We start from the raw sequence: 27,464 nt of genomic DNA on the forward strand, positions 1-27,464 counted from the left end.
ATGTCTAAGCCAATCCTAATGGGTGAAAACAATTAACCCAATGAAGAAAAGAGGTACCAACAATCACAGACAGGAGAATGATGTGTGTATGTCACTTGCAAGAGAACATGGAATGTTCGGAGAAAAACAGTTTGTTACAGTTGACACATATGGAATCAACTTGTGAATGATGAAAGATGGTGCTGGAGAAGTAAATGGAATGAATCATGGAAGATCTTATACTTCAGGATAAGCACCTTTGACTCAATCAACCCTAAGAAAACTCTAAGGAGTCAGGATTGTCCTGAGGACAATTGGAAAATGGAAAGATTTTTTTTTTAAATGTGAATTGAGTTTCTTTTTCTTCTTTTTGATTTTCTGATGTTTTCCCATTTTAATGAAAATGTATCACTTTTGTATTATAATGGTTTTAAGTGAATTCCCTTATCATATGATTCATCAATTTGAAATGTGCAATCCAATGGCTTTTAGTGTATTTACAGAGTTGAGCAACCATCACTGCAAGTAATTTTAGAACATGTTTATCCATTCCAAAAAGAAACCCTGTACACTTCAGCAGTCACTTCTGACTTCCTCCCAATCCTCTTCCCTTCCACTCTAGGAAACCACTAATCTACTTTCTGTCTATGGATTTGCCTATTCTAGACATTTCATATATGGGATCATATATGTGGCATTTTTTGGTCTGACTTCTTTCATTCAGCACAATATTTTTAAGTTTCATCCATATTGTAGCATGAATCAATACTTCATTTATTTTTATTGCCAGATAATATTCCATTGTATGCCTATACCATGTGTTATTTATTCACTCACCAGTTGATGGAAACTTGAGTTGTTTCCACTTTTTGCCTATTATGAATAATGCTGTTGTGAACATTCATGTACAAGTTTTTGTGCAGACATATGTTTTTAATCTTCTTGGGTATATATAAGTAGGAGTGGAATCACTGGATCACATGGTAACTCTATGCTTAACTGAGTAGATTATTTTCCAGAGCAGCTGCACCATTTTGAATTCATACCAGCAATATATAAGGGTTCCAGTGTCTTTACTTCCTTGCCAATACTTGTTATCTCTCTTCTTTTTTTCCAGTTTATCCAGAAATAATTGACATACTTTACTGTATATGTTTAAGGTATATAGCTTGATGATTTCATAATGTTTAAGATATACAGTGTGATTGATTTCCACCTACTGTGAAATTATTAGCACAATAGGTTCAGTTAACAACCATAGTCACATATAGATACAGTAAAAAGAAAAAAATTATTTCTCTTTGTGATGAGAACTCCTAGGAACTACTCTTTAAACAACTTTCCTATATATTATATAGCAGAAATTAACTATAGTCTCTGTATTGTGCATCCCATCCCTTAGTTCTCTCATAACTGGAAATCTGTACCTTTTGACCACCTTCATCTGAGGCCCTCTCCTCCACCCATTGTCTCTGGTAACCATAATCTGATTTATTTTTCTTTTCTTTCTTTTTTTTTTTAATTCATGACAGATAGACAAACATAGAATATGTGTTGTTGAAGCGAGCAGCAGATAGACAAACATAGAGAGAAAGAGGCAGAAGAAGAAACAGGTTCCTCATGGAGCAGGGAGTCTGATGCAGGACTCGATCCCAGGATCCTGGGGTCATGACCTGAGCTGAAGGCAGACACCTAATCAACTGAACCACACAGGCGCCCTACTATTCTTTTTTTTTTTTTAAAGATTTTATTTATTCATTGGACAGAGAGAAAGAGAAAGAGAGAGAAAGAGAGAGGTGGGGTGGGGGGAGGAGCAGAAGGAGAGGGAGAGGGATTCTCAAGCAGACTCTATGCTGAATGCAGGGGGATTGATCTCATGACCCTGAGATCATGACTTGAGCCAAAACCAAGAGTCAGACACCTAACTGACTGAGCCACCTAGGCGTCCCTTATCTATTTTTCTATGAGTTTTGTTTTCTTGATAATTTGCACCCTGTGTGAAGTGATGTCCCATTATAGTTTTGATTTGCATTTCTCAGATGGACAATAATGCTGAACATCTTTCTATGTGCTTATGGGACTTTGTACATCTTTTTTTTTTTTTGGAAAAAAAATGTCTATTTAGATCTGAGACTTCCAATTCCATTCTTCCCTTTCAAAATTGTTTTGGCTATTCAGGGCCACTTACACTTCCATATATATTTTAAATCTTTTTTTTAAGATTTTATTTATTTATTTGACAGAAATCACAAGTAGATGGAGAGGCAGGCAGAGAGAGAGAGGGAGGGAAGCAGGCTCCCCGCTGAGCAGAGAGCCCGATGAGGGACTCGATCCCAAGACCCCGAGATCATGACCTGAGCTGAAGGCAGCAGCTTAACCCACTGAGCCACCCAGGCACCCCCATATATATTTTAGAATAAGCTTGCAATTTCTGTAAAGAAGCCTTCTGGGATTTTGCTAAGGACTGCATTTGCATTGCATTTATATATCAGTTTAGGGAATATTGCCATCATATTATTAAATAGCACTTAATTTATCATAATGAGCACAGGACATACATTAATTTTTAGATAAAATAACACTAATATTATTTATTTACAATATGGTACACTACCCCCTTTGAAGGTCCCCTCTCTCAATGAGAACCCCATATCTCCTTATTGTATTGCTTCTAGTTGGTCCATTAGAGAAGGAAATTAGAACTGATATCAAAAAAGGGTAGCTCCAATCCTAAGGATTCTTGGTTTTGCAGACTCATTTTTCATGCAGTCTCAAGCTGGACCAGAGTAGAGTAAAACTATCTTTGATTAGGAAGATACTGTTCACCAAGTCTTACACCCTGCATTTCTTCACAACATGGTCTCAATCAATCCTCATAAAAACATTTTACAGGGGTATAACTATTTCAGTTTAATAGATAAAGAAGTGGAATCCTGGGGGATTCACAGAATTGGATCAAACTCACAGGACAGTTAGGTGTCAGAAGTGGGATTGGAATCAAAGTTGTCATAACTTCAGAGCCTTTGATATGCTCACTGCTCTCATGACCCCAGACCACCAACAGTAAGAAAGCATCTGTCCAAATACTTTTCTAACCCTGCTGCCCAGAGCTGGAGCAGGATTTCTTCTTTCTCTGGACTCTCTTGGAATATTGAGTTGTTGCCAGATGCTCTTTAGAGATGTTGAGAGTCACAAGAAAAGTTCATAGTCTGTGCCAGGGTCCTCATCCAAGTTGACCTGGTCCCTGGCACACTCCATCTTTCTGCAGGAGCTCTACCCAGAGAAGGGCATTACTTATTATTCAGGACTGAACTTATAACCCAGCAACCTTCCTACTTTGGGATTTCAGCACAGACCTTCTCATCTGGTAAATCATTTAGGATGAAGCTCTCAGTGATAATTGTGTAAGAAGATTTTAAATTGTGTAAAAACATTTTACTACCTAGTAGAATATTTCTGTGTTTATGTAGTTTATGTAGACCACTACAGAGTTATTTCCCCAAAATTCTGAACATATCAAACCCATCCAGAAGGCTCATGCCTTCTCAGAGCATCAAAATAAGAGGAGAGTCAGCTTACTTTTTGGGAGGAAGGTTAACCTGCAGCAACAAGAAGGATAAATCCAAACACTGTGGAATGGGGAACTGTATGATTCCCCTGAATGATGCCCACTGTAAAAATGTCTTCTCTTCTTCCTAATCAATTTCTGAGTTCTCAGACACAGAACTAATGACATTCTCGGGCTTATATACGCTTCCTATGGGATTATATCAAGGAAGAGTTTACTTACAGTCACAAACTATACCAATGCTCTTAGCCATTTTTTTTTACTTCCTAGTGGCTTAGGGATCAATAATTTTGATGTCTTGATGTGAATTTCATATGTGGTTCTCATATCTCTCCAGGGATTTTTGATCCAAGATCATGGTTTCTGTTCAGGAAGTATTAGACAAGCTCTTGAACTTTTTTTAAAGAAATGATTTTATTTATATATTTGAGAGAAAGAGAGAGGGAATGACTGCGGGATAGGGGCAGTAAAGGGAAAAGCAGACTCCCCACTGAGCAGGGAGCCCAATGCAGGGTTCAATCCCAGGACTGTGGGATCATGACCCAAGCTGAAGAAGGATGTTTAACCAATGAGCCACCCAGGTGCCCTGATAAGCTCTTGAACTTTGAATAAGGATCCACATAAAGGGGTTACCCTGAAGAGCAAGAGTTCCATCCTGATGATGGCAGAGAGTCCATGGAAAGGATTTAAAATGGGTTATGACCTAGTCAGATTTACTTGTTAGAAAAAAACCTTTTAGCCACAACATGAATTAGAAGAATGCCAAGAGTGGAAGCTGACTGACCAGTTCCTAAGGGCTTCATTATTTATATTCCTGGATTGTTGCAATAGTTCCCAGAGGTTGTGAGGGTAAAAAGTAAGGGAGAGTTTAGAATATACTTAACAGAAAGAATCAAGAGAACTTCATAACTGAGAAAAATAGCATGGATAAATAAGAAGAGGAGAAATTTAAGGATGATGCCTAGGTTTCTGACATGGGTGGTGATGAGAAAGAGAAGGTAAGGAGAGGATCTGACATGATGAATATGTGATAATGCATTCAATTTGAGGCACATTGAGTACCGAATGCTTTTGGGACAAATCAGTACAGATTTCAAGTAGGCAGATGGATTTATTATTAGGGTATGAAGTTAAGAGGAGACATATGGATTAGAGATAATTATTTGGGAGTTATGATATAGGTGAGAGCTGGAGACATGGGTGTGAATATTTTTAAAAGATTTTATTTATTTAGGGACACCTGGGTGGCTCAGTGGGTTACGCCTCTGCCTTCAGCTCAGGTCATGATCTCAGGGTCCTGGGATTGAGCCCCACATCAGGCTCTCTGTTCAACAGGGAGCCTGCTTCCCCCTCTCTCTCTGCCTACCTCTCTGCCTACTTGTGCTCTCTCTCTGCCCAATAAATAAACAAAAAATTTTAAAAAATATATTTTATTTATTTATTTGACAGAGAGAGAGAGAGAGAGATCACAAGTAGGCAGAGAGGCGGGTGGGAAGCAGGCTCTCTGCTCAGAGAGCCTGATCCCGATGTAGGGCACGATCCCAGAACCTGGGATCACGACCCAAGCCGAAGGCAGAGGCTTTAACCCACTGAGCCAGCCAGGCGCCCTATGGGTGTGAATTTTAAAAGACCATGAAAGGGGCACCTGGGTGGCTCAGTGGGTTAAGCCTCTGCCCTTGGCTCAGGTGATGATCTCAGGTCCTGGGATCGAGCCCCACATCGGGCTCTGCTTGGCGGGGAACCTGCTTTCCCCTTCCTCTCTGCCGGCTGCTCTGCCTACTTGTGATCTCTCTCTCTGTCAAATACATAAATAAAGTTTTAAAAAAAGAAAAGACCATGAAGGAATCCTGGGGGACACATACATGTAAAAATGGCTAAAAAGAGGATTCTGGAAAAGGAACTGGAAATTTTGCAAACAGGTGAGAAAATGATGAGTAGAGAGCAGTTACAGAACCAAGAAAAGATAAGAGTTCCAAGAAGAGAGGAACAGCCAGCCACATGGGTGGCTCAAGTCAGTTGAGCCTCCAACTCTTTGCTTTGGCACAGGTCATGATCTCAGGATACCATGATCAAGCCCCATGTTGGGCTCTGCACACAGACAGAGTCTGCTTGTCCCTTTCCCTCCCCCTCAGCTCCTCCTCTGACTCACAGACACACGTGTACATGTTCTCATTCTCTCTAAAATAAATAAATAAAATCTTAAAAAAAAAAGCAGAAAGGAAAAGCCAACATTCGCTGAGTCAACTGAGGTTTCTTCAGTGCCTACTCTGTGCCTGGAGATGTTTCAAGGAATCAAAAAAAGGATACTTGCCCCGGTGGAGTTTACATTCAACTGGGAAGAGTTAGACAATGGACAAAATAAACAAACAAGTGGTAAAGTGTGAAAGAATTTGATTGATATTAAGGAAGAAAGGACCAGAGAAAGCATGTCAGGGAAGTGTGGTTGAAATGGGGTAATCAGGGTAGGCGTCATTGAAAAAGAAATATTTGAGAAAATACTTGAAGTGAGACATGAGACACGTGGATATCTGAAGGAAGAGTTTTTCAGTTCGAGAGCAGCCATCACAGAGACTCTGAGGCAAATGCATGCTTGAAATATTTGTGGAATAGTGAGAAACCACTGTGTGTGGAGCTGAATGAGTGAAGGAGAGAATAGGATGGGATAAAAAGGTAAGAGGGTGGTCCACGCCCTGAAAGTAATTAGAAGGATCTTGTCTCTAAGAGGAAGGTGGAGCCATTAGAAAGTGTTGATTTATGTTGAATCTCATGTCAAGACTCTAGTTAGGCATGCAAGAGGGTAGAAACAAGAAGACTGGTTGAGAGGCTATTGCAACAATCCAAGAAAGAGATGAAGATGACTTGAATCTGATTGGTAGCAATGAAAGTAGTGGGAAGTGATCTGATTTTGTATACATACATACACACACACATGCTCACTCACAGTCATGTAGTTTCTTTTTTTTTTTTTTTTATAGAAAGAGAAAGATAGTAGGGGGAGGGGCAGAGGGGGAAAGAGAGAGAGAAAGAGAGAATCTTAAGCAGGCTCCATGCCCAGTGCTGAGCCAGACTTGGGGCTCGACCTCATGACCTCATGACCCTGAGATCATGACTTGAAACAAAATCAAGAGACAGACACTTAACAGACTGAGCCATCCAGGCGCCCCAATGTAGTTTCTTTTTAATCAGCTTCATTGAAGTATAATTTAGACACAATAAAATTGCCTGATTTTAATTGCACAATTCAATTACGGGTCAACCATGTCTTAGATGGGTGCTATAATGTCTCCTGCTAAAATAAGTTTAAATAGCTGGGTTTTCCCCAAGAGTACTGTCCTAAGGTTTTAAGAGTATTACACAAACTCTTTGGCAATATAAGAAGGGACTTGATAATTATAAAAACAAAAACTAAAACAAAAACTGGTTATTTCAGCCAAAGATGGATGAGGGCTTGAAATACAAATGTCAGGCATGGGTTTGCTTTGCACAGCACAAAACTTCAGCAATACAGAGAGCATAACTGGCTGCTATACCCAGATACAAGCTACTGGTGTTAGTGAGCAAAGATGTCTTGCTTTTGGATATAGATTGTAGAAAAATTGGAATGCATAGTCACTGTCTGCACACTTCAACTAGAACCTGCTCAATCCTATCCTCCACAGGACCAGAAGGTCTCTCATAAAGGCTACGGTGTTATGGAAGAAACATTTCTCTGCGTTTGAATGGCCAACGAAAATTCACTCGGAGGAGTGGCTCCTATTGAAGGTTTTCTGGTTGGCCAGAATTTGTTTTGAAGGCTAATTTTAAGAGCTACCATTTATTGAGCACCTGCTCTATGACCAAATAAACATTTTGATAAGTTAACTTTTTTATTCTTCACCACTTTGTGATGTATTTTTGTCTTCTTTAAAAAAACATGTATTTATTTATCTGAGGTGGGGGGCAGGGTGCAGATAGAATCCCAAGCTGACGCCCCACTGAGTGAGACTCCAAAGCAGGGCTTAATTTCAGGACCCTGAGATCATGGCCTGAGTCAAAATCAAGAGTCAGTCATTGAACTGACTGAGCCACCCAAGTACCCTTATTTTTGTCCTCTTTTCATAATTGAACTTAATGCTTAGAGAGAAGTGAAATATAGTTCTAGCTCTGAAACCTAATCCCCTATGAGCCTAAGGGGGATCCATCATTTAAGAGATTCACATGACTTAAAAGCACATGACTGATTTCTTGCTGAGGCAAGAGCAAAAGAGGTGGTGGGAGCCAGGATGGAACTTTTTGGGTACAGGGTTATGATTCTACTAAGAATGATGATTTTACTCTCATTATTTTATTTTTGGTGGGAAAACCTGTTGCCCAGAGACTTCTTCTATGGGGGCAGGAAGTAGGCGGTCTGAAGATTTAGGAAGCTGATATAATATGTAGCTAGATTGAAATGGGAACTATTAAAAACACAACTTGGTATCCCAAGTCATTTTTCAGCAAACTTGAATGGAACCAGCACCAACGCAATGTTAGGGAGTGATGACGGGAGCTTCATGAAGGGGCTCTGAGTGGTGCTGAGGAATGGGGGCAGTGCTGGTGAGCCCCAAATGACTACCCTGTCTATGGACAGGGAGACAAATGGGGTAAACCTATCAGAGAGGGCCACCATGTATACTCTAGTCAATAGGTAATTAAGGGAAAGTCCCTGGACCTGTGTCCATATGTTGGCAGACAGAAGTAAATATCATCTTGGGCAGGGCTTATTCTTTTACTCGATAGACACTTAGAGGCTGAAAAGCCGAACCTGTACTTGGCCTGGATCCTACAGCTGTCTCAGGGGTAACCAAGTACCATGAGGTTGACAAGGTACCAACCAGGAATCCTGGTTGACTAGGAGCAACAGGATTTGGAAGTTATTCATTACAAGGTGGTGGGGGGGGGCAGGGCAGAAGGCTCCTTCAATTGTGATGCCCAAATGGTGAAGGAAAAGTTGGTGGTAAACCCGAGGATCTGAGAAAGTGAGGAAAACTGAAATGTGTCTATGCCATCTTAACAAATCATTAAGCCTATGACTATGTGCCGAGCCTTGCTTTTACCATCAGAGGAGTAGTGATTCCTGAAAGGTCTAGTAAAACCAACATTGTGCCTCGCATAGTGTAGATATTAGTGCAGATGACATCAAACCTAAGGTTTCTTTAATAACTTATAAAAAGCTATCATTGAGATACCATTTGATGGAGGGCCTAAGGTAGGTGTTAATAACGCTCAAACTTATACAGATAATGAGTTAGGAAAGATCACAGGAATGTACCATGGAGCTAAAAAAAAAGGGGTTTCATTGACCCTGGAATCGATGCTTTTGCTACTCCTATAAACACTAATAAAAGGGGAATGTTCTAGATTACAGAACCAGAGGCTAACTCTGGTATCCATCCACATGCCTATGACATTGGTAAACACATGAGTCCAAGTAGAATCCATGTAACTCTGCCATGGGAGAGGCATCATTCACAGAATTGAAAAATTCATAAACATAGCTTCTGGCATGAACCTCTTGAGACTGTCTTCTAATTTGGGAGACCAAAGCTTTTACTGTTCAGGATTTGGCAATATGGGTCTGCACACTATGCTGTATTTATATTGTTTTGATGTTCGATGGGTTAGTGTTGGTAAGACTGGTGGTCACACACAGGATCCAGATAGTATTTATCCAAGAGGGCTAGAAGACTCCAAATTATAAACGAACAAGATTGGACAAGATCATTTTTTCCAGTCAGGTACTATGAAAGAAATATCCTGAAAGCAGATTATGACATATGCACTTTTGCTTCAGGTAAAAAAATTACCAAACACAACACACCTAATATCAGAAAAGAAACATTGCTGAAGGCAGCAATGGACCAGTAACACTGGGGATAAAAATCTTCCTGAATGGAAACAGTTCAGTAATCCCTGCTCTCTACTTGAATGCTAGGGGAGTGACTGTATCATTTTAAGTGATTAAAAATTTTTTTGAATTATGTCATATAACCACTTAAATATGAATGGGATTTTAACTGCCATTGCTAATGTCTGCTCAAAAATTTAGAAAAAGGATGTGGAAAGTGCAGTGGAGTTAATCATTTGTGCCCTATTGCAGGGTTTCAGGACACAATGTCAAGAGCCTTTTTCTGTACTGTAGCATGGTAAGAACATGGTACCCCCTCCTGTATTTTAAAGTACAGCAATTCAGTTTTGTCTGCTGTAAAGTTAAAAGTTGTTTCTTGTCAAGTATTTTATTCTCATGTGACACCATAGGCTGATGAGCCAACTGACACCCTATGGGGAAGAACTCATAAGCAATGACAGTTGAGTTCCCAGCATTCCCAGTGAGGCCTCAGAAGTGCCTAGAAGAGAGAGTGGGCAGTCTTACTACCCAAATTGAAATGAAGTTGGGGAGCAACTTCTTGATACCAAAGCGATTGATAGCTTGTGGTGGAGGTGGGTTAGGGTACAATATCCCTCCCACATCCTACCTCCTTGCCATGACCTCTGAAATGTGATGATGGAGGTATCATGTAGTCCATTGTTTTTCTTATTGGAAATTTTATCAAGATCATCGAAGAGCCACATGCAGTTGTAAGAACTAACATAGAGAGATCCTGTGCACATTTTATCCGTCTCTCCCGCTAATGGTAGCAGAGTCTGTTACTTTTAACTTTGTGGGAATGTATATCCTTTGGAAGGATATACAAGTAAGACGAGACTCCTCTAGTTAAAACATTCACTCCAAGCTGAGCCACTTGGGAGAACACAGGAACTTACAAGCGCGATTCCAAGTAAAAACCATGTTTTGAGCTATTCCATGGGACACCCTATGGAACCCCCCTGAGTTACTTAGTGGCAGAATCCACAGGATGTTTCCTGCTTGGCTCATGAAGGCTGGGCATTTCCCCATGAGCTTGTAAAGCAACCAGTGCCAAGGGTGTGGGCAGGATGGTGAAAGAACAGAGAAGCACCAGTTTGTTGATGTTTGTCATTTTTATTTGCAATACTTTAGGTCCAAGTTTCAAACTGCAATATTTTTACACTCAAGACACAGTCATGCACAATCCATATTTCAATTTTCTATTGCTTCAACCACAATTTAAAATAACGATATTGGAAACAAAAGTCCTTAAAAAAAGTCAGAAGCTGAGGTCAGAAGGATGGGACCACACCATCAGCAGGTCTACAAAAGAAATAACTTACTGAAAAAAATCAAACAAACAAAAAGACCATAAATACCTTTAATTCAAAGTTACAGAAGAATTTCACTACACATGGGTTTACAGGGAACACATTCGAACAAAAGTAATACACAACCAAATGAGATACAACTCTGAGAAAAAATGAAAATATAGATCCTCCTCAACTTGTTTTGTCTGGATATCATGAATATAATCCCAGTAGACATCAGTTCCCGTGATCAGACTCCTCCCAGCTGATGCCCCGAGATTTAAAACTCAACCCACACTAATGGTTATAGGATTCTGTGAAAGGTCTTATCATCACTAATGAATATAGTATATGCGGGTCCATAAAGCACACCACACACAAGCACACACACTGAACTTGAATTTCGCACTCAGGGCTGGTTGGCACTCTGCTAGCAGGCATGGCATTGGGACTACCTGACTTCCAGTGTACCCTCTCTCCAGCAATGTAGTCCTACAACTGGCCGATCACCATGGAGTTGTCATCAGAAACGCTATCTTTGGTTCCCAACAAGTGGATTTGTCAACACTCCTCAATGCTAATAACATGCACTTCTATTTTCATTTCTTTCTCTGCAACCTGCAAGTACTTATGTTCACTCTCAATAGTCCCAGCCGTTTAAATGCATGGGTTCTGCCATCTTGTGCCATTCACAAAGTAAAGTCTACAAAGCCCAGCATCACTTCATAGGAAAAGAGAGGCCCAAACATAGTTTCGTTCTAGCAAGTGTGACAGTGTATTTCTGTTCTAGTAGCAAATACTGGCCACAGCTTAATGAAAACCAGACTACATACAGAGCATATGGAAAATAGAAACTGGGAACATACCACAGAAAAAAGACATTAAAACAACAACAAAACAAAACAACTGTGAGGATTGGGAAGGCTGCCACAAGTTTTATCAACATTCCCTAGTGTTATGTTCATTTACTTGAGGGTTATTTCCACCCCCCTCATCATCTTACATGTTTCTATTATTTAGCGGCAACACAAGAAACCCAGGCTTAAGCATGCGATATTTGCCATCCATCACTATAGCAGGCTGGATTTGCAAGGCAAGCTTCGGTACCAGAAAAGGATAGAACTTGTGGAAAGACCTCAACTGTCATCTTGCCCAATACCCTTATTTTACAGATGAAGGAACAGCTATGAAAAGTGAGCAAAAAAAAATAATTAAATAATAAAATTAAATAAACATATAAATATATTTCATTACTTAAAAAAAGAAATGGAAGTGACATTACAAACAAACTCAGTGTCAATTTTAGTGGAGTTCTGGTTCAGAAAAACAGCTATCCATGACATTTTGGAGGCAATTAGGATAATTTCAATATGTATCAGACATTGAAAGTTATTATGAAATTTTTATTAATTTTCTTGGGTATAGTAATAGTATTGTGATTATATAGAGAACATTCCTTGAATTCTCAAATATTTGTTGAAGAAAGATTGAAGGATGAAGTGTCATGATGTCTACCACTGAGTATCATATGTTTTAGCAAGACAATGTATCCATGTGTGGAAATAAATTGAGAAAAGTGTTTTAATGTAAAAAAAAAAAAAAGTGAGCAACAGACCCTATATTAGAATCCAGGTCTCCTTGTTCCTAGTCTCATACTCCTTCCACTTTGTCTGCCAGCTTCTTTATAATTGTTGATTTCCTCTTAGGTACTAAACCGCGTGAACACGGTACCTCCCTCACTGCTGGTTGCAGTCACCTGATGGCATCTTCCAAGGAAACTCTGAGAGCACTAACCAGTTTCTATCAGTTTATCCTGCAAGTCTGACTGTACTACATGGCAGGAAATGCTACTTGTAACGTAGGCTTGCACATGGAAGTATGCACATGGAGATGCTAGCTACATTCCCGCATTTGCAGATTCAGTGAGATATTGTGTAATATCAAGCAGACATCCCAATGCATGAGGAGTTGGGTAATATTCATTTGGTCAGTAAAGGGTCAGAAAAGGAGTGAGACAATTAAAGCTAACCAACAGAAAGGATTATATTGGAACCAAATCACTTATGAAAAATTCTTTCTTAGGAAAAATATTTCCATTTCTTCCAAGGTACCATGTCTTTCCTTCCCAAGCCACATGCAAATATATGTTCAGAATTGCATGTAAAGTTCACTTGAAATCCCAGGCCTATTATATCATCCATTTACAAATGCTGAGTTTCAGTCCTCTTGCTCTTACTCAGAGACTGGGAGAAGCTTGTATCACTGGCCATGCCTGTGTATACCTGAATATCAACTGCAAGTAGCTCAGAAAAGGACCATGAAGATTTGAGTGGGGAAGGCAGGGATCAGAACTCCTGGAAGCATTTTTATGTTGAGGATGGTCAATGAAAAGTGGGTTCTCCAGGTATAAAGTCGGCTCTTGGGGAAAGTGAGTAACATCTGAGACCGCTATCTCATTATAAAACTCATCACCTACAATTACTTTGGTGAGTTAGAGAAAAATTCCTCTCTTGGGATAGATGGTCTCCCTCTTGCTCTTTAAAAACGACAGTAGTCACTGCTCACAACCTATAAATCAGGTGACATGAAAAGCACATGGAGGCCATCTCCGACCAAAGCTAACAGGAACTGAAGCCCAACAGACAAAGGTGGCTCAAAATATTTGTCTTCATGTTTTCACAGTTAGCTTTTAATTGCAAGTCATAACTTCTATTGAAATCAAAGGGACTTGCCCACTGGTCACTAACAGGAGAACCCTACCTGAATGCTACAAGACAAGGACATGGTGGGAGCTAGGGGATTCATCCTTCTCTGCTTCTAAAATTCAACCTGAAAATCTGCTAACATGAGCCAGAGGGGGGATGCCCGAACTAGATGTTTTCAAGGGGGTGAATAAAATGTCACCCCACCCAATCTACAGTAACCTAAACAGAAATCTCCTTGCCACGCCCAAGTGAAAGGCGGCCACTTTTAAAGCAGAAGGATGTGTCGGGAGTTCGAAAAGCAACATCTCCCTAGGTTCCACTTAGAGATAAGAGTCCCCTAAGAAAGCATGTGCCATACCTGAGTGTGTGCCAACCTCAGCACCCAGGCAAATATGAAGGCTATGGAATTAATTGTAACTAGCAAATATCTGTGCCCTGCATGCTCTGGGCTCTGACCAGAAGACATCTGCTTCTGGCGTCTTCTCTATGTCTCTATAGCCCCCTTTCTGCTGTTTATTTATTATAAAGCAATATGATAACAACACCAAATGAAATTTTAAAAGGAAAAAAAATGTTTTTGCATAATTCCACCACCCTAACACAACTGATTTCAACAACCTGTGTTCCCAGTCTTTGTCCTTTATGCGCACTTAGTTTGACAAAGTTGTAATCCCTGTTTATGTTATTTAAAAGTGATCTGATAGATTCTGAGAACTGGCAGCCTCATTAGAAATAACCCACTGAGCAAAGGAATATAGTTATTTACACGATCTTTGAGCTGAGAAATAACCTTTATAGACAAACATCTCAAACTATCAAAAACAGTTATACAGAAGACAGGAAGCAATTTCATATTTCTTTTTCTTTTAGCAATGGAATGTGCTTCATAGGGGAGGGATAGATGTGGGGGATCAGGTGGTTAAAACTCAACATTGGGGGTGCAATCCACAAGCCTGAAGAAATCTGAGTAACACAATTAAAGAATAAATACTTGAGTTAAATCTTCTTACATGACTTGGCCAACCAGTAGCCAAAACGGAACATGGACACACAAATATTTACAGTGACACATAGACGAGATCAGCAAGAACGAAGTCATTACCCAGCATGGTGACTGATTTGAGGGGATTGTGTCATCCAAAAAAATCCTTGTGGGATTATGACAACGTACCGGATCCTTGCTACAACATGAATGTTCTTTCTTAAATAAATAATCTCTACTGTGCTTCTCACCCTTCCCTGACTTTCCCACTGCCCTATCCCTATCTCAGGACATTTTGGAATCAACATTCCACAAAGTGCCCTCATTATCTCTGGGCACCCTAGCAACTTTAAATATCTGGAGAGACTCATCTGTGTCAAGATGAGCTTAAAAAAAAAAAATCCAGAGAAAGGGAATAAACGATTAACCACCTGGAGTCCAAGTTGTTCAAGTGTACCCAATATGAATCCTTCACCACCATTTTGGCAGGAGAAACAGCTTCTCACTAATACTTATTAGAAATATACAAAACTCTCCGACATGGGGGAGGGGCTTTAGAAGCTGTTCTCATTTAAAAATTACATAGATACAAATCTGTAAGGATAAATCCTACTGCACTATATTACCATAGAATCTTGGTACAATGGGGGTATGGTGAAGAAGTCTCTGGCTCCTCATTGTTAATATGCAAAACTGAAGGCATCAAAGAGCAACCATTTTTCTGGAACACTGCTCCAGGTCTCTCCCTGCCAAAAGGCCTTTTTGACATAAGGGTCACTAATCAAAAACTAGGTTCTCCTGACAAGCTTTGTGGTTATCTCCACTGGCAAGGTGGAGTTAGTGTACTGAATTCTATTCACACCCCAGGTATTATTTCATCGAATTCCCTGGAACTAGGAATGAAACATTAAAAAAATATTTAACTTTAAATGAAATAAAAACTAAGGCCTCTCTCTCTCTCTCTCTCTCATTAGAACAGTGTGGCATTAAAAATTTCAGGCCCAACTACCTTTTTGCAAAGTAGAACACAGCATGCTTCAAATGAATGTTGCCATTTAATTTGTTTTCCCATCTGTTTTCTTTCACTGTGGATGTTTTCGGGGGGGGGGGGTCAAGTTCCTCTCAACTTTTATCATCAAAAAAAAAAAAAAAAGAAAATAGGAAATCCACCAGTGGTGCCATTTCCTAAACATAAACACGTGTACGGTATGGTTAGCAGAAACTCTTTAAAGAAACTGCTTGCATTTTAAGGAATGGATGGATGGTTAGATGGACAGATGTACCTTAGCAGAGAAGAAGAGAGGCCCAGGCCATTGATCCCTTTCTCTCTCTTGCTGAATGAAGATATGTTCTTATTCAGATTCTCGTATGTTACAAATCAAGAAGCCTTCTATCGCATCAACTGTCAGCTTCTCCAAGGCTTAGAGAGGCTACTTTGCAGAATTTACAAAAGTGAAAATACATTTAAAGAGAAGCTTATCCTTTTTCTATGCAGCCACCCTCCAGATATTTTTCTGCTCTCAGAAGATTCAGGAAGTGCCAACCATTAGATTTTTAATAAGTATATACATGGTTGGACTGCTACTTCTTGAGATCTATGAGTACAAACCCTAATTATTTTTTACTGGAGAATTTCCAGATCTGTCTGAACATGTTTTTGAAATTCAAAAGCTCAGAGGATGATGGCTGACCATGCTATATCCTGAAATAGAAATCAGTGAGACAGAGGGAAATGGGAGCAAATACTTGGAGCCAAATGTTGACTGGGATGTAGTTTTCACAGACCTCTCATTCCTGACAGGGCCGAATACTTACAAAATCTCTGTTCTCCAGGTCTTTTAAGATATTTAAAAAATTTTATAACATGTCACATGATTCTGATCATAAGCAAATGTTGGCTAATGGGTCTATGTCTTCCTAATGTGCCTATTTGACAATGCCTATGTCCCACAAGCACAAGAGAGGACTAAATTAGGTCTCTTGATTTTTGTTTCCTTCTGTCCAACAAAGATCTCAGTATTGCACACTCCTCTTGCATTCCTTTTAGTTCCCAGAGAAAGTCCCAGCTTTAAGAATGGTTTCTCCTATCAGGGTTTCCAAGGTTGAGGACCTGGACTCACCCAATAGGAGGGCCATAAGTTTCAGTGTGTCCTTTGTCAGGCATCACAAAGATGAACAAGCTGGTTTACAGAAATGATACGTCAACTATCTTAAGCATCGTCATGAAAATGTGACAGGATCTCACCATTTGAGCATTATTTGGGTGGACAGTTTTTAAAAGCCCTTCCTGAACATGCATATTCCTCTCTGCTTTTGGAAAAATGCCTGAAAAGAAACCTTTTCCAATACAAATGCAGAAAAACAGGTACACAAACCAAGCCACCACTATAGAAGAAGAATAAAAAATTGCAACTCTATTAGGGGCATGGACTTCCACATGTTCACACAGTACTTGCTCTGGGGTATTTTTTGTTTGTTTGTTTCATTTTGTTTTTTGTGGTTTTTTTTTGGTTTTGTTTTTGCTTTTTGCTTTTTGCTTTCTTTTTTAAAAAAAAAGTTTTGACATTTTTTTTCTGGACATCTAATGACAATGCAAGTGAAAAACATCACATTAGGTAAGGAGTTTTGAAGGAGGTTCAAATGCAAGAGGGACTACTCTCTAACTTAAAAACGAACACGACACTATGAAGAGGGAGTGTGCATCTTTGAGAAACCCTTTTTTTCTTCAAAGTGAATGCACAAAATGAGGGGATTCACTACTGGCTCTTTCGCTTCACGGTAGAAGGGACCACTTGACGGCCACTTCGACATTGCTGCCCTGGTCGGGCTGCGATTCAGGCTTACAAATAAATTACATAATCTGAGGGAGTAGGAAAAAGGGTTATAAGAAGTTTCTATTCATTTGAAAGTTAAAGATCCCCGCCCCCCACCCCAGTTGACTGTCTTTTCTTCCATCTTTTCCTGCAGCAGAGTTTCAGTTCAGTCTTACTCAGGAGGGAGATGGTGTGGGGTAAGGCTCGCAGTCCTAGCGGCTGCTGTTCTTAATTGCTTCTTTTGCAGCGATAATCAGAGGAGTCAGGCTGGAGAGAGGCTTGGCTAATTTTAAAAATGGATGCTACAAAAGGGAAAAAAAAAGAGGAGGAATTACTGGGATCCTTTCCTCCAACAAGTATATTACTTTACATTGTCAAGCAGCCCTTTTTTCACTCAGATAAATGTATCTTGAGCATCTGATTAAACATGATTTTATTAAAAACAGTGCCAGCTTTTGACCTTCAGATGTTCTTATCATTCAGGGTCATGAAATCCTATGGCAGCTGATTGGCAGAGCCAGAAACTCAGAGTCGAGGGTCTTATGAAAAGTCCACTATGTTTGCAACCATCTCATTTGCTGACTGTCTCAAACGGAGACATTTAACTGGGGCAGCTCTCATGCTTTGGGGGCCCTTGACCCTGAAGCCAATGGCTTCTCAAATGCTAAAACCCAGAGCTGTGCTTCCACCATTTCTCTTTTGGCCCCTCTGTAGTATGTAATACAAATGAATACCCCTTCCTTTTTTGAAAAGTTTTCCTCGTTGGGAACCTGTGACATTCTACAGCTTGGTTCTCTTGCCCATGCACACTCACTGACTCCTCTCCTTCTAGCTTCTTCCCTGTTTTCCCTTCCTTCTCCCACCTTCCAGAGCTCAGTGCTCATCCTGTTCTTTTTCCAACTTAATTCCTCTGAGTGCTCACTTTGATTCATGATTTTTTTTTAAGATTTTTATTTATTTATTTGATAGAGAGAGATCACAAGTAGGCAGAGAGGCAGGCAGAGGGAGAGGGGGAAGCAGGCTCCCCGCTGAGCAGAGAGCCCGACGTGGGGCTCGATCCCAGGACCCTGAGATCATGACCTGAGCCGAAGGCAGAGGCTTAAACCACTGAGCCACCCAGGTGCCCCATGATTCATGGTTTTGACCTCTCATCAGCTTTACAGGGATGACTCCCAAATCAATATGGTGTGACCTAATCCCTTTCCTGGAGTCTGGTCCTAGTTCTCCATTTGCCTAGTGGGTATCTCCTTCCCAAATGTCCTTCTGTCCTCTTGAAGTCAACATTTAAAAAAGGTATGTTAAAAAGGCTCCCAAACAGGGCACTCGTGTGATGTAAGCTACAGAGGCTTCGGAACCTATATTTAAATCTCTCTTCTGCTTATGACAATGGTTAGATGAGGTAAGTAAGTGACAGTTCCTTATAAGCTATACAGAGGCCAAGAAATATTAGCCATGGTAGTTATCCTTCATCATTTTTGCTTTTACTGCATGCTACCATTGGTTTGATATTCTGAAGTCACTTTTGTCTTCTTCTCCCTTAGGTTCTACATGTAATCACCTATCGAGTACCTTCTTCTCAATGCTTTCTACCATTATCTCTTGCCTTCCCTAGGTCAGCCCAAATCAATTGAACCCTTGACTACAACCATAAGTCCTTCTTGATCTTTCTGCCGCCATTTTGTCCTGTTGTTAATTCTTATTGTATTCCACCAGATTCACCTTCCTAAACAAAGCTATTGCCAGGTCGTCCCTCAGATATGTTCAGGGTTTCCCACTGGCTACAGCCCCTCCAGTTCTATAGCCTGGTGTTCAAGACCCTCTATGGCCCTATCTCTTACAGTCTCCTGACTGCACCTCTTTGCTTTGGCTGTCTGCTTTATTTTCTGTGACCTTCAACCTTGCCTCAACCTATGCCTTAGGTCACACTATAATCCTTCCATCTGAAATCTCTTCCCTTGTTTACCTCAACCAGTTAAAGCTGCTCTGTCCTTCAAGACTAAGCAGAACTCTTCCCCATTTGTAGACACTTTCTGATCACCATCACCTATAGAAGTATTTCTCTAATCAACCATGGTCTTTATTGTAGGATTAGCCCCTGGGTTTGAAGAATCTTTAAAAAACCTTGTGTTGTTCTTTTCATATACCCAAGGACATTGTGAACTTCCAGAGAGTAGGAATCATGCCTCTAGGGTTTGTATTGTCCACTGCAGTGAGCCTTGCTCATTGAAGTTGCTCAAAAAACGTCAGTTGATGGACAGAGACTTGACTTAGGCCATACAGAAAGGCACATGAACACTCAAGACCTGTGTCTTTTCTCAGCTCTTCTAGGGAGGGCAGAGGAATGTCATGCATTCCTCTGTTTTCTAGCCCCTGAAATGGGCAGTGATAGGCTGGAGTCAGAGAACAGTGTTCTATGGACTTTGGGCAATACACAGGTTATTGTTAACATGTAAATGGAAAGAGGCAACAAACAAACTATTCAATTTAGACTCAGAATATAGTTTTGCCCATTACTTAGCTGACTGTTTCAGATCAAAGTGCTGCTGGGAAAGGAACCAACTCAATGATCTATATAACTGTGTAACTGCATTGAGAGAACCCATCTCATCACTTCTCCTTGGAACGTGTACCAGGGTGTGTCTCTGGTGGTGGGAGCGGTGAAGAGGTGGGAGTGAGGCACTCTGAAGTTCAGGTTTTTTCATTTGAGATTTGAAGCTGGCTTAAAGAGAGGATCAATGAAGGGCCATTGCAGATTTGAAATTCAAGCCCCTGGAACAGCCTGTGAAATGCTCACAGCAGAAAAGTGAAGGTGTAGCCCTTTTGATTCCTGGAACTCAGTTTATCCCAGGTGTGATTTGGGTTGGGATGGGTTATTTTTGACCTGGGGGTTGGCTTTCCATCTCTGGAGGGGTTTCAGAAGCAGTAAGAATGATTTTTTTTCTCTTTTTTGCCTGGAACAGACTGAGCTTGGGGTTAATACCCTAAGTAGCCAAATAGCTCCTTGTGTTTAACTGGATTAAGTGTTCAAAGTCACAGAGAGAATATGCAGTCTTGGAGGGTCCAGGGCTTGACACATGTTCCGAAGAATGGTCCCCAGCGCTGGAGTTCTATGTGTCATCCTGGGCATGTGTTATTTTATCCATGTAAATATATATTTTTTTTCTCTAAATCAGTTTGCGGGTTTGTGCGGGGGTGAGTCAGACAATCCGGGGCTCAAATTCCAGTTTTGCCACTCGATGGCTGTGTAAGCCTCAATTCTACATCTGTAACACTGGATAATCCCACCTACCCTACAGAGTTGTTTTCAGAATTCGAGGAGATAATGTGTGTAAGGAATTTGACACACAATTGGTACTCATGATCATCAGCTAGACGAATCCCTGAGAGCCATGAAAAGGACAAATGGTTACAGAGGCACTCACCACTGGATGGTACTCACCCAGGCAAGCAGGTGCCTGCCATTTGGCATCACAAGCAAAGGGGCTTTGACCAGTAAAGCATTAGAGTAGCAAATGCCATGGAAATAATTGCATAGTTATGTAGAGAATTACCTCCGGCCAAGAACACCTGCACACAACATCCAGGGGCACAAGTAAAGTTTAGAACAAAACAGCAACACCAGAGGTTTCATAGTTTTCTTTTTTCCTTGCAAAATAAGACTCCAGGAAGAACAAAAAAGATTTATAGATTAAACCGCCAGCTTCTCAGAAGAAGGGCAACATGCCAATCAATCATGTCTTAGACGCATGCCCCTACTTAGGTGCCTGTGGCCTAAAATCAAATGGGTACAGCCCAACTCAAACTAGACATCTCTTGGCACAGCTCTCTTACTGTCACACGCTGAGATGGAAAAGCTCAATATAATCGCTCTGTCTTTGTAATTGTCCTATTTTATTTTCACCTGCAAAAGCTCCTTGGCAGATCCTCGCCTGTCCACATCCATCTCAAGACAACGATTTAAAAAGTCACGGAACACAGCTGACAGTCTCTCGGGATTCTGGAGCTCTGGGGTTCCATTAGTGGCTATCAGATATAATGCCTACAGGAAAGAAAAAAAAGAGGAAAAAGAAAAAACAGAAAAATCCATTCAGCACACACAAATTAGGATCGTGAGTTGGCACAGAAGGTACAAATCCAGTTTCTTCCAGTTTAGACTCTGGGTCTTAAAAGTTCCATTTTAGAGAATGACACTGGCATATATTTCAAAGTGTCTATAACATTTAGAAATCATTCATTTTGGCGGTAACTGAGGTGACATTGAGGGGCCCCACCCTGAAAATGTTGGAAATAAAGTTATAAGGTTGTCCTTTTGAGAGTTAAGGCAGTACAAAGCCACTTATAATGAATGAGTGATTAACCACCTAGGAAATTAAGCCTAGGGATTGCCTGTGCATCTGTGACTCTGAAGATTTGGGGAACATGGGTACACCCAATCATGTTGACCTGCGTACAACCTCCAGAGGGCATGGTGACGAAAGTGATTGTAATTTACTAAGTGTTTATCTTGTTTGAAGAATGCCGGTGAGCCGACCAGGGATGAACAGAGTACATTACAGAATTAGAGAAGCACAAAGAACCAGAGGATCGTAGGGCCTGGATGAAAAGTAACCTGTGAGACCCAAGGACTCAAGTACTTTTGTCCTGTGGCAGATGTATCCCTATAGATTAGAAGTAGATTTCTCATGAAGGTCTACCTATACTAAGAGAAAACATGAGAAAAGTTGATATTAGGAGTCTTGAAACCTGACAAGTATGCATCCTCTGTAAAAATAACCAGTTGCTAATAGATCTATGAGATTTTTGTTCTGTAGGGCTGGCCCCTGAGAGACTAATGGACTCACTGCGTGCTGATGGAATCCAGGGTCCTTGCCTTCAGGGGCGAGAGAGGGATCCAGGTCCCTGATTAATTCACAAAGGTAAACCCATCTTTTGAAGGCTCATGATGGCCAAAATAAGATAGATACCCAAAGATGAGTAAGAGGATGCCCTGCTTTCAAAGAGCCCACAATTGAGTGAGGGAGCGAGACATAAGTAGCTATAATACAGTGAGACAAGAGCTAATGGAAGGATAAAGTAAGTGTTCAATACAAGGAGGAAGCCATTTACCCTAGAGCTCAGAGGAAGCTTCACAGAGGAGGTTGGCATCTGAAAAGGGTTTTGAAGGATAAGTAAGAGTTTTCCCTACAGGTACTGCCACCAGGGTTATGTCTGCCTAGATGAACAGTGCCTTAACTGTTATGAAGCCATGCTCCCTCCTGAATTTGCCTGGGTTTTGTAGCCAATTATTCTGCCCCCTACCCCAACCCTTTTCCCCTTTGCCCACAATGGCTCCTACTATTATTATTATAAGTATTTCTATCAAAGTCCTTTCCTGGACCAGTTTTCATCAGCTGATACAGACTTGTTTCCTCCCTCCTGGGAATTTCCTCAGGTGTACGTTAGAAAAGGTTAGGAAGGGCTGTTTTGTCCAGTGGCTGTCAACCTCTAGGATGAATCAGAATCATCTAGAAGGCTTGTTAAAACAAATTCCTAGGTCACCCATAGAATTTCTGAGTCTGTAAATTTGAAGAGGGGCCCAAAGGATTTGTATTCAAGCAAATTCCCTGTTAATGTGGAAGCTGCTGGTTCCAGGACCACACTTGAGAACCGGTTTAATCCACCTAGGTAATTAAAACAATGGACCAAACTAAAGGTCCTCAGAATTGCTTGCACATAGGAATCACCTGGGGAAATTTAAAAGACCCATGTGCCCAGTTTCTCACCCTAAACCAATGAAGTGGAAACCTTTGAGGATGGAAGGCAGGCATCGGTGATTTTTAAGTTCTCCAGGAGATTCCATTTCATAGCCAACATTGAGAACCACTATCCCAGGACTTGGGGCCCACTTAACCCAGAATCTCTGCATTGTAAGCTCACCAGACACAAGAGCCCCAGAATCTCATAGAGGGAGATTCTCTAATGTGGTGATGGCTGAGAACTCCAATGTCGTAGGTTTCTATAGAGTACGATGATACTTTCTGGTTTTTCCCCCAGCACATTAAAAACAAAACAAAACAAAACAAAAAAACCCAACACATGTAAACACAGCCTCCTCCAAACCAATACCTTCTTCCCTCTACCCCTCCTTTGTGATTTTTCAATTCCTTTGCTGATGTACAGCAAATGTACAGGGTGGCTATTGGGACTTCCAAGCCAAGATATAAGTCAGTTGTGCATCTAGTCTTGACTTTAAAAAACAAAAACAAAACCAGAACAGTATGAAATAGGAATGCATTTATAAACTGCTTTTAGGAAATCATCGATTAGGCTGAAGTCAAGTGGTGCATGATCATAGCAGATATATTACATTAAGTTCAAACAGGGTGTTTCTGTTCTTGGACGATTAGCATGCGAAGCACCTGTCCTCACAAACCATCTTTGTTTCCTTATTTAAAAGAAAATCACTTGACGTGCATATTACATTTGTTGCCTCCTGCTGAAACTGTCTTATTTCCACTGGCCACAATTCCACCATGTTCACTGTCCTTCACTTGCTTTTTTTTTTTTTTTCCTGCTCTGTAGCTGTGCCCAGTCCTAAGCATGCACATGCACCCCCACACCCACAGCCACATCCCCCGCTTTTCTCCTTCTCCACGCTCCCTGGGTCTGCCTGCATGCTTACGTGCTTTCATTTCCCTACCTTCCTTTCAGCATTGTGGCTCAATACATTCTCCTCCACGTAATCTCATTCCTCATGAGTACGCATAGTCCTCCTCACCTTTCTTCAGCTCATGCCTCATTACCTCAGGAAATGCATGCCCCTCTTTCCATTCCATTTAGGAATTTACAAATGACCTTCGTCAGAGTTGTGCAGCCTGAGTAGGGCTGGGGCCACACGGGAGCACGGGAGCAGAAAGCTCTGTGATCTGAAGGGGAATCAGCATATGGAGCCAATGCCATGAACCTCTATAGTGCTTCACAGAGAACGCATGTCCTCTTCTGAATTTCTACCAAAAGAATGACTCTGGTGTTTGCTGGGCTTGATATTTTCCCAGGGGTTCTCTCTGGGTGGAAGGATTACTCATGACTTTAGGTTCCAAACATATTTTTTGATTTTCCAAATTTTCTACAATGGACGTGATAGCTTTTATTATTTAAAAAAAAAAAAAGCCCTCCAAAACATTACTGAAAAAATAAATGTAAGAAGCTATGCCAGCCAAACTTGACACAGAACTCCTCATCTATGTTTTTTGTCTTCCGAGGATTAAACCTGCTTTTCATCAAGTTCTCCCCCTTGAGGGAAACAAAAACCCAGACGATTTTTTTTTTCCAGCTATTGTTTTCGTTTTAATTGCAACAGTATTATTTCCAACTAATTTCCATTGCAAAAAATCCACACTTTCAGTTATATTAGGGGCTAAACTGGCCTTTGTGGAATGGCCTGGGAATATACTCACCACGCATAATGCTGCTTCTATGGGAAAATGAACTCTGAGTTCCAAATAATTAACTGAAAAATGAACTTTTGGAACATGGCCTGTGCGTAAGCTGGGTACTATCTTTGTAAAAAGAAAATTGCTACCCACTGCCTTGCTAATGGGAGACAAACACAGTTGTGGCTACTACAACAGTCACAGCAGAAAGGGTTTTCCTAACAAAGTCAAGTCGTACAGAAGGGAAGATTGAGGGAAAAGAGAGGCTTGAGGGATCACGTTTGGGTTTTATCTGAGTTAGGGAAAACACTCAAAGAAAATGAGCTGGCTGTTATAAGAGCTCTTTGTTGGCTACCCCTCCCCAACTGGGATCCACACATGTGGTTTTCCAACTCGACTCCCCCAAAATTCCCCTTGAGAGCAGCTGAGAAGGAAGAGAGGCAGGACGGGGAGATACACTGTAAAGACATTGAGAGTCTGTGCCCCCACGTATAGGTTTCAATCTAGACAGTTTTCTTTTTTTCTCTATTTCTTTAGGCTTCCAAGCAAGGCTTTATTTGAACCTAGGGCTTGCTGCTGTTGTCCGAAAACCAGCAGTCCACAGGACATAGTAAGGATCCTGGGGTGTGGCGTGCACGGTCCTCCATGACTGGGCCCCTTGCCACCTTTGTCGCCCTCAGTGTGTGCCCTTCTTTCCTCGAACTCACCTAGGTACACACATTGGCCAAAGCTCACATACCGTGCAAGGCAATTTCACTGTCCTATTAAATCTGCTTACGACACTGGCCCCATTTCCCTGAAATGCCTGGTGAAATTCTCTTTGCCCTTTAAGCTCTAGTTCACATGGCATTTCCTCTTTAAAGGCTTCTCCCTCTCTCCCAGACCCAGAGGGTGACCAACACCTTGGTTTTCTGGGGACTGTTCTGGGCTGTAGTAGTGAACCCAAGCAAACCAGGAGCGTGGGTAACCCTGCAGATAGAGTTAGCCATTTGTCCCCTCCTTTCAGCCACCATAGCTGTTCAGACATCCATTTTCCCATTGTATTGTAAACACCTGTTGCTTGTTCCCAGGCCTGCCTTCCTGGACTGTGAAAGAAGGAATTGTGTCATGGGTATCTCTGGATTTTATGGCTGCTAGCTCCCAAACGGATGCCCAGTAAATGTTTTTGTTGCTGAACGAAATGAGAGCCAAAATATTTGAATCAATTTCACCGAGCTGGGAATGTCCCAGACTTGGCTACACAGCGTATTATAGCTCAGAGCCTAAAGGGAACTATTAAACATATAAGAAGACATACAGGAAAAAAAAAAAAAACAACAACAACAAAAAAAGAAGATACACAGAGAATGAGCAAAGGCACCTTTTCTGAGTCGCACAGGCCTGGCACGTGGTAACTTCTGATGACCTGCCCCTCAGTGTGGCAGAAGGAAAAGAGCTCCAGGAGCAGAGTATGGAAGGGGATGGCATCAAAGGGAGGGAAAACTGGAAAAAGATGGCCACAACATGGTAATCTGTGGGGCGGGTAAACCCAGAGAGAAAGGGGAGAGAATTATGGCCTCTGGAACTTGAAACATAGTTCAGAACTGAAGTCTTCTCTGACTGATCTTGCACAGAGATAGTGCTCTTGATTAATCTTTTGCTACATCATTAAACAAGATCTGCCTGATTCCCTCAGTGAGGCAATGCAGGCCTTGTGACCTACTGACCTTTTTTGATAATGTGACAAAGTCCACCTTAGGGCCAAAAATGGTGACTTTCTTCATGGTGATATCTATGTTACCTGTAACTTTCTGATGTTTTGGAATTTTTTTTTAAAGATATATTTATCTATTTATTTGAGAGAGAGAAAGAGCATGTGCACATGAACAGGAGGGGCAGAGGGAGATGGAGAGAGACAATCTCCAGCAGACTCCCCGTTGAGCATGGAGTCCGACACAGGGCTCGAACTCACAATCCTGAGAACATGACCTGAGCCCTAAACCAAGAGTCAGGCGCTCAACCGACTGAGCCACCCAGGCATCCCTGATGTTCTAGAATTCTTAATAACTCTAAATCTCTTGGCAATCACACACAAACATCACAATTTTCACTGACCCCAATGTGCAACTAAAATTTACCTAAGTCTTCAGAGAAAACTACCCTACCCAGTTGAAGGAATAATTCAATTGACTTTGTTGGAAATCTCCTCAGTTAAAAAAGATCAATGCTGTCATCTTAGAAGTTACCACATTTCTCCAAAGAGGACCCCAAACAAACCATATGTACCCAATAAATTTTCATTAAGGCAGTTTTGCAACAGGACTAACCATTTAATTAAAAAGCTTCAGTTTGTGACTTAAGTTCATTATAACACTTTATAAAGTTTGGATTAAGATGCTAGAAAACAACCCAGAGGACTTAACATGGCAATGTGTTAGTAACCATGAGAGTCTCCGGCACTGATCTAAAGAATCAATTTACAAAGACGACGGGGTGTGGTACAAACATTTCTTTCTAAGTTCAACATTTGGGACCCAAAACACATTTTCCCATGGAAATTATGTTATGCGTGGTGAAAGGCTCCCAGCCTAGCTGACAAAAATCTAACAAAACAATCTAACTGAACTATAAGACCAAGAGGGCTTTTCATCTGTGTCTCAGTATCTCTATAAATACTATGTCCATCTAAAGTATTAAAAGGTAACATTTATTCAGTGATTCCTATCAGGTGATTTAATAATCCACACAACAATCCCCTGAGGTAAACTTGATTATGACTCCTAATAGACAGATGAAGGGACTGAGGGCTGTGGGATTATTATAACTTGTCCAGTATCGCACAACTACCAA

At 41.0% G+C, this 27,464-nt stretch overlaps 1 protein-coding gene across 11 annotated transcripts in view; it reads right to left on the reverse strand.

Moving 5' to 3' along the window:
- Nucleotides 1-10,527: 10,527 nt before the first annotated feature.
- PAK3 (p21 (RAC1) activated kinase 3) overlaps nt 10,528-27,464 on the reverse strand; it is a 247,993-nt gene continuing 231,056 nt past the window's right edge. For 8 of the 11 annotated variants that reach the window (XM_082717313.1, XM_082717312.1, XM_082717309.1 and 5 more), the window contains 3 exons: nt 21,125-21,262; nt 20,663-20,790; nt 17,453-17,525 (listed from right to left, as the gene is read on the reverse strand). In XM_082717313.1, coding sequence (XP_082573439.1) covers nt 20,692-20,790; nt 21,125-21,262 — 237 coding nt within the window. In that variant the 3' untranslated portion in view covers nt 17,453-17,525; nt 20,663-20,691. Of the gene's footprint in view, nt 17,526-20,662; nt 20,791-21,124; nt 21,263-27,464 lie in introns of all 11 variants that reach the window. The other 3 variants (XM_082717310.1, XM_082717317.1, XM_082717315.1) reach the window with 1 other exon arrangement.

This window comes from Mustela nivalis (genome assembly GCF_964662115.1).
Source record: "Mustela nivalis genome assembly, chromosome: X".
Classification (NCBI taxonomy): Eukaryota; Metazoa; Chordata; class Mammalia; order Carnivora; family Mustelidae; genus Mustela; species Mustela nivalis.